Here is a 19,516-nt window from a genome sequence, read left to right as displayed (position 1 = left end):
GGTAGAAAACAAAAGTATGCTCAGACCCTGAAATCAGCATCTGACATGCTTCATGTGCCTCCTCCACAAGAATTCTGGAGGGTGGCAACCAGAGAACGGGCCTTCTCTGCGGTGGCTCCCTATCTGTGGAATGCTCTCCCCAGGGAGGTTTGCCTGGTGCCTTGATTATACATCTTTAGGCGCCAGGCAAAAACATTCTTCAACCAATCCTTTGGATAATTAACATCCTATGTGTTTGTCGGAGGAGGAAGCCGGAGTTATTGGTTTGGTCTTGTTCTTGCTTTTATTATGCTGTGTGTGTGTGTGTCTTTTATCTTGTGAACTGGCCTGAGATCCACAGATGAAGGATGGATGAAAAATTGAAAAAACGTGAAAAATGTGTGAGTGGCTGTCTGAACACATTCTTTTCCCCAAATAAATTCTGGGCAGTGCAGTTCATTAAGGGCTTCTGGGAATTGTAACTACATTGCCCAGGTTCTTTGAGTGAAAGAATCGTGTTTCAAATGTTCTCTAAGGGTAGAATGAGAGCTGGAGAACTTCCAACGTGATCGTCGCTCCAGGGTCCCTCCTGACCTCTGTCTCACCCCAAAGCGTAGAGCATCACCATATGGATTTTAGAAAACATTGTGTGTTGCTTCCCACTAGCAGACTGTTTTTTATTCACAGATTATTCAAAGGTCCACTTAACACAGCTTTTGGAAAAGGCGGAAGTGATTGCAGGGCGCATGCTTAAATTTTCTGTGTTTTATCGGAACCAGCACAAGGAATACTTTGACTACATCAGGTAAGAGAACCAGGACTTGTCAAAGGCAAATATCTCTGCGCGGAGCTGAGGACAAGGTTTTCTCCACTGTGTACGTAACAAGAAAGCTGCCTATGTGTAAGCTTCTTTATTGATCAGCATTGGCTACCAATGCGTTTTATAGATTGTGAAGTTAGTAGCCAGGTACGTGTTTGTATAATCTGTGCCACCTCTGAGAGCTTCAGGAGGGCGACAGCTTTAAAAAACAACATGCATAAAACAAGACTTTTAAAAACTCCAGATACAGTCATTTATTCATAATTTGCCATTGTTGGGATTCAGTTAGAGTACAAAAGGACGTATGGGACTTGTAACAAACACTGTGCTGTGCACCTCTCTTTAAAAATATATACATATACTTCTGCAAACCTTGGGACTCATAAGAGAATACAGATACCCATGTTGCTTCTCAGTGGGGCTGGCATGGCCTGAGTTCCCCCGCATTAGAGGGAGCAGTAGAATTCTATAGCTGCTCAACTGAGAATCCCATATGCAGCTGGGCAGCTGTGTATACAATTTCCAGGGCTGGAAGTGCAGATTGTCACCACTGTCATTGGTCACCTATTTGAGAAAGGAGACAGGATTCAGCTTCTTTCATTTCCTCAGATAATTAGCAAGTAAGTCAGTAAGCCAAACTTTGACTTGCCATCAGTGAGCAAAACGTGTTGTTTCACCCTGCTAAACTCCTGCCCTGCTGTTGCTCCCTTTCCCAAGCCAGGCAGAAGCAAAACAAGTTGAAGTTGTGTTATGTGCTAACCAGCACTCATAGCTTGTTTATCTCCAAAACAGACCAGCAACATACTTTGGCTTCCTTTCACAGTTTGTTTGGAACTAGGGAAAAGGAGGAGTAGGGCACAATTTTAGCAGGCTGCATGAGCACAATTGCTCACTCATGGTAAACCATAGCTTGCTAACTTACCATGATGTGTGAACCAGACTAATTATTCTGTTCTAATGTACTTGAATCAGTGTCGTATAAACGTTCTGTAATATATCCAGGCCTGTGGGGGGGAAATGGTCTACAATTAGCTTAACTGGCCACTGGATGTCACTGTACTGCCGTTCAAGAATGGTTACCTGGCCCTTTTCAATTTCCAGGATGATGGATTTTATTTACTGATGGTGGTTTTGATGTTTAGCTCATCTGCAACAGCTTAATCTTATTTTGAGTACACTTTTTTTTTCAGTCTTGTTTTAGGAAAACAGAAAGGTGGCACTTTCAGGAAGATAAAAATTTAACATTTGCCTTGTGGCTGCACTTAATAGTAGCATAGAACTGGTGAAGTCAATAACTCTCTGCCCTTGCATGAATAATTCACCGATGTGGCACATTCTGTACGCATCTGTGTAGCAAGTCTTAGGAATTGCCCCCCCACACACACAAAAAAAAATCTGTGCTGCAGAATCAGGGAGGTGCTTGTTGCTGCTACTGCTGCTGCCTGCAGCAAAATGTTGCTGCATGGAATTACCACATTCAGTGTTCTAGCCAGCCACACCCTCTTTCTGGATACTCTATTCCAGTCCCAACAGACCCTTAGCATTCTGTTGCCATTAGACTGGGGCAAATCTGTCAATTCTGAGTTCTAATTTTTCCAGACTTGAAATCAGTTCTCCACACTTTGCCCAACAGAAGCAATGCATTGATTGGCCCTATCTGAAAGCAAGTCTCAGAGGTTTTGTACACCAGAAGCACAATTGCTGGTGCCATTTTAAAAAGCTAGAATGTGAGATCTTTGCCTACACACTTATATAGCTTGTTTTCCTGAATGGGAAAGGGGTATATGCTTTTGTGGGTGGCAGAAGGTGTGTAAATACAGTGGTTCACCTTGGGTGCTTGTTTCGATCAAACAAAGGAAAGGTTCCTGGTCTGAAACCCTGGAGAGCAACTACTACCACGCTAGATGGACCAGAGGTCTTGTTTAAAGCCACTTCCTTGACCCAAGGCAGTTTCTTTAAGTTCCTAATGTCTCGCTCACTGATGCCCCTGTAAATATAAACCATTACCCTTCCTTCATTTCTAGAGAGCAGCACGGGAGCGCTCTGCAGCCTTCGGTCAAGGATAACAGCGGGAGCCACGGCTCTCCCATCAGCGGGAAGCTGGAGGGCATCTTCTTCAGCTGCAACACCGAATTCAACACCGGGAAGCCCCCGCAGGATTCGCCCTACGGAAGATACAGGTTTGAGATAGCGGCGGAAAAACTTTTCAACCCAAATACTAACTTGTACTTTGGGGACTTCTACTGCATGTACACGGCCTACCACTATGTCATCCTCGTCCTCGCACCCGCCGGGTCACCGGGAGACGAGTTCTGTAAGCAGCGCCTCCCTCAGCTGAACTTGCAGGATAACAAATTCCTGATCTGCACTGAAGAAGACGGGGCGATGATCTACCACCACGCGCAGGATGTAATCTTGGAAGTGATTTACACTGACCCTGTGGATCTCTCCCTCGGCACCGTTGCGGAAATCACAGGCCACCAGCTCATGAGCTTGTCGACGGCCAACGCTAAGAAAGATCCCAGCTGCAAGACGTGTAACATCAGTGTTGGACGTTAATTCAGTGGTCCCCCCCCCCACTCTTCCTTAGGAGCCTTCTCTGTGGCCTATTCCCCATTGCCATCCGTTCTCATCAGACGCATGCATAAAGCCGCTCTTACCAAGAGCGAACACCAGTGATCAAATTCTCAATAGTCTTCTTCAAGCAGAGCTTAACAATGCAGCTGGCACAGAGCAGCAGCTCCACCACCACCATGGCACCCTGTGTCCAGATTTCCCCCTCCCCACTGTAATATTTAGGGCAGGCACACTCACCCCATGTTGTGTTGTCCTCATGTTTCTGTAGCCTCCTGTCCACATTCAAAAATCGTTGGCTACCGGTGGTGGGCAGCACGTAACATGATGGCAAACTGCAAAGCAGGTAAGTGTGCCCAAACGTTGTCGGGGAAAAGGACCATCCAACCTGGGCATGATGTCATTGGCGGCAGCGCTGTACCCAGTGTAGCATGTAGTTCTGCCCTTAGTATATTCCTTACCTTCTTGGTCCACCAGTGCTTTTCAACTGTTAGGAATCTTGGGTTTTTTCTTTCTAGCAACCATTTATATATCTAGATGCTGCAATTGGTGTTCCATTTTCTTATTATTTTTCTCTCCTCCTCCTCCACCTCCTTCATATTGCCAAATGTAACAAAGCTATATAAACAAGCTTTAGCGAAATAAAAAAAAAAAACTACTGGCTTCTAAATGGTGTTTTAAATATGTATTCATTTTAATCTACTGAACAACTTAACTGAGATATCTCCAAACAGCATGAAAGGGTGTAATTGCAGCATGATTTAATTCTTGCAGCCTAGAAAAAAAAATGTCAGCACTTCCAATGTGTTGTTTGACAGTGTTATTTATGTTATTTATATTAGCTAACAAGCAGGGGAAAAACCCACCTGTGTTTCAACATAATAAATAGAAAAATATTTTATTTGTACTGTTGTATAAAATATTATACAATCATATAGAATATATAGATACATTTTAATAGCAACTGTATACATATGTCATGAAACCATTTTTCCCTTATCAAAGATGTAGTTTGTAAACTTCAAATTCTTGTGTATCTGTTCCTGTTGCTCTGACATGACTTTTAATTAAAACAGATTTATGAAGGAGACCATTCTGATTCATAAAAGTTATATAAATGATCAAGCCAATTACACTGAAACATTACATCATTCTTTTTTTAAAAAATAAATTTAAAAATTCCACTTGGGTATATAAGCAGTGTGACATGATCCCACAAATGTTTTTTGAAAGTTCTTTTTGTTTTGTTTTTCTCTTTTAAAAACCATGCTTCAACGTTACATACAGCAGAAATAAATAAAAAAACAAGTTTTGTGGCTAAATAGGCTTCATGAAATCAACAGCTTCTTTTATTACTATAGCAAAAAGAGCTGAGGTACAATCTATTGTCTTCAGCTCTGTTCGCAAGGAGGGGGTTCCCCTAGAGGTATTGATGGAGGCCTCCCTGCTGGCCCTCGCAGCTCAGCCTCCCAGGCCAAGCGGCACATAACCTTAACTGCACAGTTCTGACTTGGATTGTACCCCAACCCCGTGCTGGCTATTTGTGAAAATAAAACCCTGCACTCAAGGACAGGACCACACGGTTAAGGTCAGCCCCACATGAGGGGCAGTACACAATGACCTCACATAGTTTACCCAGGGATCCCCCACCTTTACAGAAGCAGTGCTGGAAGACTAAGGATTATGCCCCTGGTTTTCTTGTCATTGGTACAAAATGACAAAACAAGAACACGAAAGACAGTACTCTACCTGGAGCTCTTTCTCGAACTTCTTTGCCACCGAAACCTGCGTTTGCCAGTGAGCAGTGCGAACTCACCGACTGTCCCTCTCCCATGGAATTCATGTGCCACTCAGGCGTGACCTATTGCAAATTTACCTCCGTTTATAAAGGCGTATTCCTTTTTTAACGGCAAGACCGGGGGGTGGGGGTGGGGGAATATATCCACGTTTATAATCTATCACAGTAAACCAGAAAAGAAGCCCAGCCTCCTTCAGTTCATCACCATGACACTTAGATTAAATAATCTGCATACATTGATCTATCCAAAATATCATAATGCAATAAACTATTGTCACTATTTTTAATAAACTATCTTGGCAATCATCACACAGGAAATATTAAGGTCCTACAAAGTGCATGCTTTCAAACAAGCTTTGGTTGTCAGGAAAAAGCAAAACAAATTATAGCACTGGGCTAAGGAAAAGTGCTACAGAAATAAAAATTGGCATGTGCCATTAATAACTTTGCTTCACTTTGCTTTATTTCGGTTTCTATCAACCAGTGTCTTTTAAGCAATTTCTGCTTAAAAGGATGGAGCAGCTTTACATTGCCTGGTCATTTTTTAAACAGCCACTCTTTCCTGTTTAAGTTTTTTCTCCCTTATATATGCCATATTTAGTATCCTCGCACCCCACCAAATAGCTGAGACTTTTCAAAATTATTATTTTTTACCTCTTTGTTCTGCTTCAGCATTTTCTTAAGCTATTTTACCTCGCTCTATGAGTTAAGGTCTCAAGTGACGGATAACCTTTTCCCAGCTCCAGCAACATCCAACACACACCTGCTTCTAAAGCTTCTGGAAGATCACCAGAACTGCAATCAGTAACTTAATAAGGGTTTGAGCATGGAAACAGTCAGTTTTGTATCACAGTCACCAGCCCTGCTGATCTTATTACTCCCCATTTGCAACACCGTGAATTCTGGGTGCACTTTGTAAGGGAGATTATCATGACGGATAAAGCTTTCGGAACTGCTAGTCTAGCGCTACTGGCCTTGTTCTGGCAAAACCCCAGTAAGCTTCCAAAGAAAACCCAGTATCCCTTGAATCTAGGTGCAACATCACAACTACTGGAGAGGACAGATGCTGTTTAGGCAGCCGGCAGACACTGTCCTTTGCCTGCAGCAGCACTGGGGCTCAATAACAGTGGGTGCTGCTGCTGCTAGTGGTGTGGTAGCGTGTGTAGCGGCACTGGCAAAAACAGGAACTCTAGAAAACACTCTGCTACCATTACCCAAAGACCTTAATCTATCCCATCTCAAGGACTGCCATTTAAGTCTGAGTGCCGCAAGCTTTAGTTTCTCAGTGCACACTGTAATCAAAGTTTCTCGAGAAAGCAAGAGGCTCTAGGAATGGGATAACGGGGGCACAAGCAGCAACACTAGAGCCAAATGCCATGGGCAAGAGTGCCTGACTTTGCCAAAATGGGTAAACTCCAAAACTTAAAAGTACCTGTAACCAGCTTGGATCATCATAACTGTGTCTTAAGATCCACTCTGACGTTTTGCTTTGGAGTAGTTGAATAATGAGTGAATAAAGTCAACAACGAGAGACACTCACGAAAACTTGTAACTATTAAAGAAAAATTAGACTGGCAGGCAATGCACAGTGGAGTCCTGCTCCTGATAGCTATTTTCATGCAGGACCTCCCTGGTGTTTTGCATTCCAGTGCTCATGCCAGAGATGAAGCCTGGAAAAATTAATTGGCCGACTCCTTTGCCATGAGCTAAGGGATAAAAAAGCCACCTGTCATCAGCACAACACTCCACCTCTCTTACTTTTTAAAATCCATGGTTTGTTTGCTTTTTAGATTTCTCTAGGTGTGAATTCTAAAGCTCCTGGGAGGCTGTCCCTGGCGCCACAGGATTTGTTCCATCTCCCTCTCATGAGGGTGAGAGAGAGATCTGCCTTGAAAGGTCAGCAGCTGGCAGTTCTCCATGATCAGACCTGCAACATCTGAGAAGACAAACAGAGTCCAGAGTAGGATGGACGAGGGGCTGGATCTACAGGATCCAATGTCCCCTGAATTTGGGGGAGGGGGACATTCCAGTCCTGAAGCTACTGTAACTTTCCTCCCACTGGGAGCAATGAGAGAGGAAGGTTTTTATTTTTAAAAAAGTCATACAACTGTAGAACGCCACATGAAAGACCATGGTTCAGTGACAGAACATCTGCTTTGCATGCAAAAGGTCGCTGGTTCAATCCCTGACATCTCTACGTAGGGATGGGAGAGAACCATCCCTGAAAAGACACTGCCAGTAAACAATGCTCAGCTAGATGGACTAATGGTCTGACTCTGTACAAGACAAGCACAAGTGGGTAGGGAAAGTGGGCTTCGCCCTGTCTCACAGATGTGCTCTGCCCACCAAAACCCATTTATCTAAACCAAGCATTATTGGCAAGAGTGTTGGGTCTGGAAGCCCAGCTGTCTGTCGTTTTATCTTTTTGTTTCAATTGTTCTGCAACCAGTGGTTATAAATGGCCATGAATATAATTATCTAGAAACTGCCAGCTCATAAGGCACAGGTCTAATGATCCAAGTGGACATTGCAAACATCATTGTTTTTGGAATTGTACCTAAAATGGCAAATGGGCATGTGCAATACGGCTGCTGACTCCTTCCCTTCTACCACACACACACCCCAGTGATATTTCATTGCTCTTACAAATCTAGATGGCACCCACCTAGTAAAATACATGCAATTCAAATCAGCTGATTAAGTCACCACTCCTATTAGTAAATGGGTGAGAGCGTGTGGGTGTCACTTGCACACAAACAGGCTAGGCACCAAAATACATCCAAGGGTAGGCCTGTGGTGGGCCTCTTCAATTGTGGGGGAGCGTGAAGAAAAGAAAATTAAGACTCCAGCCTGAGTGCCTTTGGGTGAGGGGCAGAAGGAAGGGATAATGTGAGCAGAGGCAGGCGGCGGGTGTGTTTATGGAGAAGGAGGGAGCTCCAAGCCTAATCTGACCCCCCCTTGGAGGATCCTTTAAACTTAGGAATTGTTCCTTCACAGTTTCTGGGAGCATGAGGTGGGGGGTCCTCTCCCTGAGTCTTGGCTTTGGGGGCAATGGGAAGCGGCAAGCTTCACATACATACACACACCCTTAGGCCCCCACCCCCAAAGCTGTCTTGAGGGCTGGACAGCTTCCACTGCAGCCCCTCTGCTTGAACGGCGCACCAGCCAACGATAGCAGAGAGGCAGCTATACTTAGAGCCGGCTCCTTACAGCCAGAAATAATGACTGGGAAGTGGAAAAAGAGGAGAGGGTAAAATGAGGAACAATAACCCTCCTCCTTCCCCTGCTTTCCTTCTCTCGTTCTGCAACTTTCTACACAGTGCACTTCAAAGAGAAACCTTGTCTTCCCTGGTTAAGCAGGTATTGCATGCCTTATTGGGGTTTTCCTCTTACTCAGCCAAAATCAATGAGTGCTATGCAAATTCAGGAAGCTGGGCCCATCGTCCAAAGCCTAAGTTAGGTCCCTGCTAGAGTTAGCTTCCTCCAATAAGCATATTTCGACCCAGAAGACCCTGTCTTTTCCCCCCAGAACAATGAAGCTCTGCTATCTTGCTCTCCCCAGCTTTCCAGCACAGGAAAGGTTGCCTCAGCCTGAGCAGAGCCACTCATGCCTTGATGTGCCAGTACGGCAGGAACTGCGTGGTGATCTGAATACCCCTTGCGTTGTGTGGAGAAGACAGCCTCTTTAACCTTCACAGAGCTGGGGATCCAGAAGGAATAGCTGCCATTTACATGGGCCTCTGCTGGGTGGGGGAAATGGGCAGGCTATGGTATTGCAGTGAAAATGGGCAAGCCAAGTTCTTCACCAAGAAAAGCAGAATTCTACAAGCTGTGTACATTACGCAAATAGTCATAATTTATCTTGCTGCACACAACTCTCTTCTTCTTCTGTTTTTAATTTAGTCACGGTGACGGAAAAGCCGTTAAGGGCCCTGAAGTCACACCACTGCAAATCCTATGCAGTCACCATGATGCCTTCTGACATTTCACTAAGTGTTGCCCACACACACTTTCACAAGCATGTCTTTGCAAACCAAGAGCTAGGAGCCTCCTTCCTATTTTTGCCTAAAAAACCCAAGGAGATAAAAAGCTACCGTTGTCAGGAAATGGAATTCTATACCCAGTTCCATATGTTATGCGAGGGGGGGGGGCTGCTGCTTGCATGGAATTACAGCACACACTCACAAACAACAGCTCAGACAAGCTCTGCATATTTCTATTCTGCCACAGGATTCCACCCACCCACAACATCTGGGTGCTGTCTCATGCATCCAACATGGTGCCCTCTATATCTTTTGGACTCCAGCTCCCATCAGCCCCAGCCAGCACGGCTAACAGGTGGGAACTGTACTCCAAAACATCTGGAAGGTCTGATGCTGGCTACCTTTGATTCAGACCACATCACCTCCTGCTCCTGCCTCAAATCCATAACACCCCCATCCCCCCCAAGTGTGAACCACTCTCCAAAATTCTGCCTGCCAATTTGGTATCTGAACTAGGTATCTGAAGCTCTTCCTTTGTGCCATAATTCTTCCCACGTTTCCTACACCTGAAAAGTAGTATTTCTACCTACCCTAAATACAGCCTGAATGATGCAGGAGCCAGTGGAGCTTTCCATGCAGTCCAATCTGTGCACATTCCACAAACATAGGTTGCTGCCTATATCGGAGCCATCCTTCATTCTCTCTTTATCCTGCAGGAGCTATCTTGCCCTGCACTTCCACCCAGGCTCCGCCACTTCAGGAGGGGTGTCATACACATCAAGTGAGACGTGTCTCTGCCAAACCGGTGGATTTAGATGGTCCTTATCTGTTAAATATTGGAGGGGAAACAAGAGGATCAGGAACCCCCTAAATGCAGGATGGATGAAGACTTGCATCTTGGGTGCCTATTAAATTCTCAAAAATGTCCCCTCCTGCACAGGTATTTGATCTACGGAGAAAGTAAGATTCTTGACTGATGGTTGCGTTTGGGCAAACAGGGTCCTCTAGAGCACAATGAACCAGCAAATACAGCTGCTCACATTCCTGGGGGTGGTTGGTCAAGTTTTTATCTGCAGGGGTGTGCTGGTTTTCCTTCCGTCATTGTCCTCAACCAAGATGGAAAACTACAGTTTCACTGTGACCTTTCTACCTATCCCAGCAGGCAGAAAAGAGGTTCTTAACTGGTGCATCTTTCCTCCCAAGATTAGGGATGGTTTTCATTCTGGCCCTCCCAGTGAATCCTAGGATACAAAAGCTGTCCAGGCTACACACTGGAATATCACAAATAAAAGAAGCCTATCAGATTGCGGAGGACACTTCATAGTGCTGACTGAGTAGGTTTAGGAGAATTGCCTACCTAGAATTGTGTTCCAAGTTTACCTGATGGGCAGCTCAAGAGACTTTGACGTGCCTCTCTTTTTCTCTAGTCCTATGCTGCCCAAGTGGGAAGAGACAAAATAAAAACCTGGGTGAGCCTGTTTGGATGATTGCACTGTCCTTCCATACCTTTGAGTGCTGTTGAATGAGCACCATCTGCCTGGAAAGACGTCGCAGTGGAGCTTTGAAGTGAAACAGGAAGTCCCGTCAACCCAGCTTCCTGAATGTGCATATATGATTACCTCCTTTTGGCTAAAGCGAGGGGAAACTTGTCCGAGTGAAAAAACAGCTCCAGAAACAAGAGACGACTCACAGGTAAGTGTTAGCCCTCCCATTCAATCACTCCTCCTTCCTGCATTCTCACACCCCTTTCTCTCACTCTCTTGCTCACCTGCAGCGGTAGAACATAAATAAAGTGCATCAGAATTTCAAGGTGTCAAAGCCATTGTGCAGGAAGAGCCAGACCTGTGCAATCCTCCCTCTCTCGCTCTCTCGCTCTCTCTCTCTCCTTTTCCCAGACCAAGGAGTTTTACTATTGCAAACCACTGGACTTCAGATGGTTTTGGAGACATCGTGCTTGCTGATGAGGACCTCCAGCAGCCTCAGCTTGGCTTTGATGTGCTTGTATTCCAAGTACTCCTCTGCCATGGGGATGCGGTCCTCCTTTTGGGGAGTCCTGTAAAGCGGCAAAATTTGAATGCTGGGGCTTAAAAGGAGCAAGCTTTCGCAGAGCACTTCTGGCTCAAATATGAGTTTTGTGTTTGTCTCTTTAATTATAGGTTCCCACATATAACAAGGGGAAAGAAAATATAGTACAGATATGTTTTTAGGAATTGATATTTAAAAACCCACATTCAGACAGTCTTCTTCCAAAGAAGAGGCAAGTGAATGTTGGAGAGAACTGTATGCAAGGTTAGGCTATGTGCTTGCTTGCAACAGTGGGGTTCAGAGACTGTGGGGCACCCCAGCACTCACACACATTAATATGTTTGTTAACATGTTGAAGACCACTGGATCTGCTCTGTATGTGAGCTATTCTAATATGTCGTCTTTTCAACAAATCATAGGTGCTGTCCTCATCTACAAATGGCCAACAAATACTCCCATGGAATGAGCAGGAGAGTAATCCCCAAAAGTGTACATTGTGGCAAACTTAAAACTGCCAGTATGCTGGTACAACTCAATTAAACCCAACACACATAGACAGACAGACAGACAGACAGACAGACAGAGGTGGCTGCCCATTATATCTCTGCATAAATGGCTCCTCTGGACTTGTCTCTTTCCAATCATAGGCACATAGGGAGGAAGTTCTCCTGCAGGAAGATACCTCTTATTCTTACACACCTCAGTAATAAACTTTTTTGTGGTGGAGGGCAGAGAGTTGTGAGCATGATGTGTGCCTGCCAATTTCAATTCCTAGGAAAAGAAGGGTACCTTTGCTATGGCAAAATCAGAAATCCTTGGCAAATCTTGGTTTGTGTAGTCACCAGAGGAAAATTCTCAGGATTTTAGTACTACAGGGGAAAGGCTCACTCAGAGATCTGTAGACAACTTACTCTTCAGGATCTGTGACTGTCTAGGTCAGCAGCGACATACAGAAGGGGTACAGAGACCAAGCATGAATGTAGTTCCCTTACCTTCCTGTTTGCTTAAAGAACTGATCCTCAAATTCTCGTAACATTTTCCTTAGCCTTTTCTTATCAGCTCTCGTTTCTCGGAGATGTTCCAGCAGCACGGGCCTGCAAAAGGAGAATTGTGTCTGAAAACACTGGAAGTGGCAGACAGGTGACAGATTTAGGATCAGGAATATGCATGCAGCTTCAACAGGTGCTCCTCTTTCAGCCCATGCCTAGGACAGGATGCTCTCAAACGACATGCATTTTGCTAATTAATTCCAATAGATATTGAAAGTTCTGACAAGACACAGTGATTTACATTATTGTAGTTTTACACTATTTTACACTATTATTATTATTATTATTATTATTATTATTATTATTATTATTTTATGGCAAGTAGGAAAAGTTGTACTACATTAGGCCAATTTCCAATACGTATTTACTGTTTGTAGCTGTGGGTCATTGTTGATGCTGTAAAAAGCCTATTAGCACAGGCATGAAACAAAAATATATCCTCTGTTACATTAGGCATCTGAACAGATGGCTTAGGATCACTTCAAAGCACAATGCGAAGAGATGACGGGGAGATTTGCGCTATTTGTTCCCCACACTTCTGCATCTTGTCAGAAACCGTATCCCCCCTAAGGAACGACCGTGCTATTTTGTCCAGTTTAAGAAACAAAAGTCCGTCCTCACATTGTGGCCTCATGCAAGTTGGACATTGACAGGGCAGGCTGTTTGACTGCTTTCTTTTCATCCAGGGGTGACACAAAGGCGGGCTCATTCTCCTCATCTGAATGACAGAGATGTTCGTCAGAAGGCAAATGGAGGGACATGGCAGAGGACAATTCATAGCTGCTCTGGGAGTGATCTTCATCAGAATCTTCCTCCTCCTGCTTGTAACACAGAATGAGGGTTATCAAATTAATTACCTGCATGCACATCAGTGGAAAGGAAACATAAAATAGATCTGCATCAGAAATAACTACTGAAAAAGTTCCATAGAAAGTGCATGAGATTAACCATGGTTAAAAAATAATGCTAAGAAAATGTGACTGACAGAATCTCCTCAGGACATAAGCTACACACTCTTAATCAGGAATTCACGTGGTCATTTCCACAAGGGAATTAGCTTTATGTGACACCGCCTCTTAATATGAATGTAAGAAACTGCAATTTCTGGGATCTAGTTTTCCTTCAGAACTATTTCCATGGCGCTAGCCTTGAAGCCCAGCCCTAAACAAGTAAAAATGCTGAGTCCAATGCATTTTATTTCTTGGGAATAATGCTTGTGTTTGCAGCCTTACTCGTGTAAGCAGATTGCCACAGAAAAGAAAAGTGAGGCACACCCTTAATGGGGTAGCAACAAACAATTTGGCTTACTTCACTCTCATAAAAGACACCTTCCCAAAGGATGGTCATTGTTTCCTAATGCTGTACAAGCTTTGTATTTCAAAGTTTGAGCTAGACACAGTGGTTACTTTTTAAAAGAAGAGAACCCGGGGACTCAAATCTGCCTGGGATGCAACTTCCCTAATCCAAAAGATGGGGATACCCAGGAATGTGGGAAAGGAAGGGCAGGACACATCAGGATTCCTGTGGGAAACACCGGTGTGAAGACCAGTGTCATGCACCAAGTGTGGAAATAAACAAAGTGTGCACATGTCGATTGTGTCCCCCAGATGTTGCTCCCAGGGATTTACAGATGTATGTATGGACATATTTAACTTCCAAGGGTTATTAGTCTGCTGCGGAAACAGGGCCGGATTTAGGTTTGATGAGGCGCTAAGCTACTGAAGGTAATGGGGCCCTTTATATGTCCAGCTGTCCTTTGTCAACAACAAATTGTCGCTGTTTTTCGTGTTGAATATATGCTATATGGTAATTTATGGACCTAATAGGTATCCAAAGCCATTTGCACATAACAAAATATGTATTTTATCAAAGAAATTGTTGAACTGAAATACAATTAATACAGGGTTTTTTCCTTTAATTTTTTTGAGGGCCCCCAAGAGAGTGGGGGGTACGTAGATCCAGCACTGCGTGGAAAACACCAGCGTAACATTGGTTTCCAGCAGTAGTCCTGGATGTATTGTCAATCTGCAGGGTTAATTAAAACTGTAAAACAGTAAATTTATTTTTTAAAAGAGCAACAACAATCATTATACAGAGAGGCAAGATGGAGCCTAAATAAACACTGTACTGAGCATTCTGAACAGCTGCTATTCCATTCTTGGGAGTGCTATTTTGCAGTTCCCTTGGTTGTACTATTCCCTCAACACATTCCGTGAGAAGGATTCCCTAGTGGGCAAAACACTTCATATGAATGGAGCCTTTAAAAAGGCAAAAATTTGGGCAGATTTATTTCCGGAACCTCCTTTGGACTTACAATGGTTGTGATCAAAGATGGCGTCGACAGAAGCTGCTTGATAATTCTGTATCTTTCATACAGGGGCTTCATCAGACTCCTATCTTGCTTGTTTCCCTGAAAAGAAATAAGAAGCAACACCATATTGACTCTGGTGAAACAAGATATCTGTATTGTGCTGGGTGCCAAAGAAGAAGCGTTGTTGGTCCTAATCTATACGCTGCTTTATGTTTCTTTAGCATAAACAGTAGCAGGAGGAAAGTGTGACTCTGGCTTTTAAAAAAACACACAAATGCACTTCATGCCACTGCTTTTTTTCCCTTTTTTTTTCAATAGGGATTTAAAAATGAGGAAGTAAACTCCTCGTTGGCTAACAATTTCACTGTTTGTGTAGAAGTTGGACTCCAGTAGTCCTGCAAAAACAGATGGCCAGCAGTGCTGGGATCAAAATTGCCACTGTCTCTGTACACTCCTTGCCCGTGACAACTGCATGATCCATTGTCTCAAAATACTGGCACTGTTATGGCGCTGGGTGCTTGGTTTAGTGACTTGCTGTTGACTGTCAGTCAACATAAGGATTGTCAAGCCACGGACTGTCCAGATATCTACTAACCTCTCCTTTGACATAATTGAGTCTTAGCCCACAATTAATTTCTGCCTCAAAATAATAGGAAAGAGGGACTCAAGCCAAGACAAAATGAGGTAAAAACACTGAAAGAAGTCATACATTTTTGCCTGCTCCTGCTGGCTGAAAGGATTTCGGTCATGTCATATCCTCAAGATTGTCCATTCTTATGGAAGGCCTAGTGAAAATGCCACGGCACCAACTATGCAGTTCTAGAAACCACATTATGGACAGTTACAATGAGAAGCAGTACAAGTAGGTTTGGCTCAAAGGTCATTTTGACAGATGTCCCATCCTGGGAAAGTTTAAAGGCACTGGTAACTGGAGAAGCTTGAGGAATTCAGTATCTGAGAATCCTCATTTGACCTGACCTGATCTGAACCTCGCAGACAAAGATGCAGATTGAAACTTAAGTTGTCCACCAGATTTTTAAACCGGATGTTCCAGTGGCTCAAAAACAGTAACAAAACATGTTTAAAGATGAATATTTTGAAGAAAAAATACATTTGCAACTAAATGATTTAAACATGTAGCTAAATGCGAATTCATGTGCAGATTTAAAAAATGAAGAACATCAGAAATGGGTTCGATTAGTGACGCAGACCAGAAATAGACTGATTTGCTGATCCACATTTCCAACCTTCAGTTATGGTGTAATCCTCCATTTCCACAATATATAAGATCTATACATTCAGGGCAGCAACTACAAAGACACAAAAGCCCAGCGTAATCAAAGACCAAGAGTAGACTTAAAAATCCCTCTACTGCAAACATCCCACCAGTTCAAGCATTGCAGCCAGATGAAACTCTCCCCCCTCTCCCTCCCCAGTGCTGTTCTGGGGGATCACCCCCCAACACCAACCCCGAGCCAACTGAAGGGGACAGGTGCAATGAGATAGCCCCATTGCCCAGGACCTCCACTAACATGGTGTGTTGGGTGAATCCCACCTTAAGTAAGATACAAACTTTGCTGTAGGATAAATGGAAAACCAGGAAGCAAATCCTTAAGGATATGATGCATGGGGAAGCATGCAATAGTCAGGGTGCTGGAAATGGGGGCTGAGAGGAAGAAAAACTGAGCAGACGTATGAAGCTCCCTTATACTGAATTCTTATACAGTAATATCCAAGGCCCCAGACAGGACGTTTCTCCAACCTGCAACCAGCAATCCTTGAACTGCAGAGGTCAGGGCCTGGACCTGGGACCTTCTCAGAGAAGACATGTGTTCTCTCACTGAGCTATCCTCAAGCAAATCAGCTGAGGGCAGACCAAAGGAGAGGGGGAGGGAGACAGACTTTCTTTTTAGTCCAGTTCAATTGATGTATGAGAAAGCAGGAAGTAAATATTTGCATCATTAGCCTCTTCAACCCTGATGCAGAGGCACATGCACACAAGACCAGTAGCTTTAACTGCATGCAGCGTCATTGCACAACCAGAAAGGAAGCCCCACTGTTCCTCTGCGTGAGGACGAAACCACACCCCCTCTGGCAGGCCACCACTGCCTACGGCACAGCCACGCTAAGGCAGCAAAGGGGCCAGCCCCACAGATCCACAAAGGTAAGTGGCTATTTCTGCTGTTAAAGCTGTAGTGCATAGCATACATAGCTCCAAAGCCAGCCACGGGAACCAAGTCTACAGCACCTACTGCTCAAGGTGGCAACTCAGCCCCAGGAAATACATGTGCAGAGTGTGTGCAGTTCCCGAGCCATTGATATATGCAGGTCCACCTTAGAATATGCTGGGAGACACCTAATTTCTCCTGCATGAGCATGCACAGAAAGAAGCTTGCTCTGTCCATCCGTAAATACACCAGTTTCTTTTGCTTTATTGTACTTTCTCTTTTCCCATGCATAAATCTCCTGTTCTGAAACGCTTTAACTAGAAAACATCTACACAGAATCAAGAAAGTCAGTCCTCCCTTCGCCAGGTTTTAAGTACCCATCAGGCTGCACACATAAAACTAGCTAATCAACAGGCAGAAAATTTCAACCCGTTCTCTCCACTTCCATTTATACATTACATGTAGGAAAAGCAAGAAGGAACATGAAAAGATGCATTATATTCCACAGTCTAAAAGAAATCCATGCCTCTCCAATTTGGACATATGCATGGACTTGTGCAGGCAGAAGTTGTACCAAAACACAGTACACATGGAATAATTACAGTTTGGCCTCAGCCTGTCCAAGTCTCAGTGAAAGAAATGTGACTTTTAGGTGTGACCAATATATGGACAACTGCACACATGCGCACATCGCCAAACCCGGAAACGTCATAAAAGGCATCACTAAAGGGGCAGAAGAGGGGTGGGGCAGGGCAGAAGGGGGTGTTCTAATTGCATGAGTTTTCACACAAGCGTGCAATGACTCGGAATGGAACCCCACGCAAATTGGGGGTTGCCTGTACTTGCAACTGACTTATTCCGTGTACTCAGCACAGCTTGTAACTGTAACATTAGCCCCAACAAACCTTAGCTAGATTAGGTCCTCTTCTTTCTGTGCTGTATAACCATCTGCAGGTTTCTGAATTATGCACAAAGCCTTGAAGACCCCTTAGAAAGTGGCTATATTTCAAAGTGATAAAGCTTACAGAGTTGTTTTGATGAATCAGTCAAAGGTTCCTCGCTCCCTCCAGCACCAACAAGTGTCATTTGATATCCTATTCTTTGAGTTTTCTCTCTGATTCAGAAAGCACTGTGGGCCTTTCGATCGGTCTTCATGCAGGCATGTACCTAATTAGATTGGGTTAACCTGGAAGGCTCTCTAAAAACAAGCCCCAAAGCTGATGCTCATCAAATTTAATTTAATTATCATCCTAGGGGGAAGAAATACAAATGCATTTGATTTTCTTTACTATCCATCTCCCATAAATTGTTTCAAGTAATCTCATCTTACAGCCTTATTGTAGTTGACTCGTAAACCTGGGTCCCCACTGCAGGGTGGGGACCAAAGGTAGACAAACTACCCCAGAAGGAGCACAACGTGTTTCCCACCAGAGGTACTATGCTTCCTGACCATAAGAGATCCTCCATCCTTGCTAAAGTGGAGTAACTTCAACCTTGTTTGTATGTGCCGCAGGCTGTCTGCACTGAATTTCAGACAAAGGAGACAAAGTTCTTTCCTGGTATCAGCCCTGGCTCTCGTGCAACATCTTCTCAGGCAGCAGCTTACAGGACTGGGCAGAGATGAAAAAACATCCACTCCCCAATCTTATTTTGCAGGTGCCATATGAGTGCACACATTTAACTAATCCTAGACCAGTTACAGCTGCCTGAAAAGTTCTGCAATTTGTTTTAAACTTCTGAGGATTAACGGGGATAAACCAGCTTTCATATATATGCTTCTGACAGAGCTCATGATTTCTTGGTATAATTTTAAGTAGCCGAATTAAATTGTGGCCAGGGAGCAGGACAGGGGGTGGGGGTGGGGGTGATAAGCAAGCAGAGCAAAAGCCGCTAAGGGTTGTTTTTGGATTTAATTTGTGTACTGATTTATATGGGTGGTTTATAATCCACTCTTCATTAAAATCAATCCCAGAGCAGGGAAAATCATAAAAAAATATATGCTACATAATAAAATATAACAATCCGGAAAAAATCAAACCACCACAACAATAAATCAATTTTACATCACAGCACCGCAAGAGTGACAAAGCATCTCCTACAATCACTGTAAGGATGGAAGTGAAATTTGATTCAGTTCTCATTTCAAAGGTGAACCTACCAAATTTGGTAGATTCTGAAACAATACACGATCCAAAACTCATCCACTGTTTGAAACTGACACTTCTCCGAATATTGCAATGCACTTCTTCAGCTTGTCCTCCATGAATGTGTCAAATTCTCTTTTCTAACCATCCAAGTGTCCATCACCACCACTTTTGGGAGAGAATGAATCGCTGTGCATCACAATGACACCTACACTGGACAAAGACTAACTCCATGTAGCTCACCCACTCAGGTCTCAGTAACACATGCCAGGTTGGCCCCCACATCCACGATTAAACCGTGGATGATAGATCCTTTATTTGGGATAGATCTGATGTATAATAACAACAGCCTAGGTTATGTTGGTAAGCAACTGAACCAGATGAGTCAGGCTGAGATGGAAAAGGTTCACATTGCAGAGAAGTTCTCAAAACTAAATAAGTTAACTTAAAAACGAAGCTGATCCCCACTGGTGCTATGATGCTGCATTCACTTTCTAGGTCAGATTGCCTATCAGACTACAAACGACAAGAAGAAGAAGAAGAAGAAGAAGAAGAAGAAGAAGAAGAAGAAGAAGAAGAAGAGGAGGAGGAGGAGGAGGAGGAGGAGGAGGAGGAGGAGGAGGAGGAGGAGTTTGGATTTGATATCCTGCTTTATCACTACCCTA

At 43.9% G+C, this 19,516-nt stretch overlaps 2 protein-coding genes and 1 long non-coding RNA gene across 11 annotated transcripts in view; 1 reads left to right on the top strand and 2 right to left on the bottom strand.

Annotated features, from left to right (window-relative positions):
- PHYHIPL (phytanoyl-CoA 2-hydroxylase interacting protein like) overlaps positions 1-4,228 on the top strand; it is a 47,088-nt gene extending 42,860 nt beyond the window's left edge. The window contains exons 3-4 of the mRNA XM_081005123.1: positions 649-784; positions 2,824-4,228. Of these exons, the coding sequence (XP_080861249.1) occupies positions 649-784; positions 2,824-3,358 (671 nt within the window). The 3' untranslated portion in view covers positions 3,359-4,228. The remainder of the gene's footprint in view (positions 1-648; positions 785-2,823) is intronic.
- Positions 1,029-2,940, bottom strand: LOC308476943. The gene is made up of 2 exons (XR_013986245.1): positions 2,807-2,940; positions 1,029-1,803 (listed from the first exon to the last, which is right to left on the bottom strand). It is a non-coding gene; the product is annotated as an uncharacterized lncRNA (long non-coding RNA).
- FAM13C (family with sequence similarity 13 member C) overlaps positions 3,955-19,516 on the bottom strand; it is a 73,539-nt gene continuing 57,977 nt past the window's right edge. For 5 of the 9 annotated variants that reach the window (XM_081004987.1, XM_081004985.1, XM_081004981.1 and 2 more), the window contains 5 exons: positions 14,543-14,638; positions 12,850-13,049; positions 12,172-12,273; positions 9,745-11,207; positions 3,955-9,226 (listed from right to left, as the gene is read on the bottom strand). In XM_081004987.1, the coding sequence (XP_080861113.1) occupies positions 11,084-11,207; positions 12,172-12,273; positions 12,850-13,049; positions 14,543-14,638 (522 nt within the window). In that variant the 3' untranslated portion in view covers positions 3,955-9,226; positions 9,745-11,083. The remainder of the gene's footprint in view (positions 9,227-9,744; positions 11,208-12,171; positions 12,274-12,849; positions 13,050-14,542; positions 14,639-19,516) is intronic. The other 4 variants (XM_081004984.1, XM_081004989.1, XM_081004983.1 and 1 more) reach the window with 3 other exon arrangements.

Source organism: Podarcis pityusensis, assembly GCF_964106645.2.
Source record: "Podarcis pityusensis genome assembly, chromosome: 5".
Taxonomy (NCBI): domain Eukaryota; kingdom Metazoa; phylum Chordata; class Lepidosauria; order Squamata; family Lacertidae; genus Podarcis; species Podarcis pityusensis.
This window is presented reverse-complemented; position numbering and strand designations above follow the sequence as displayed.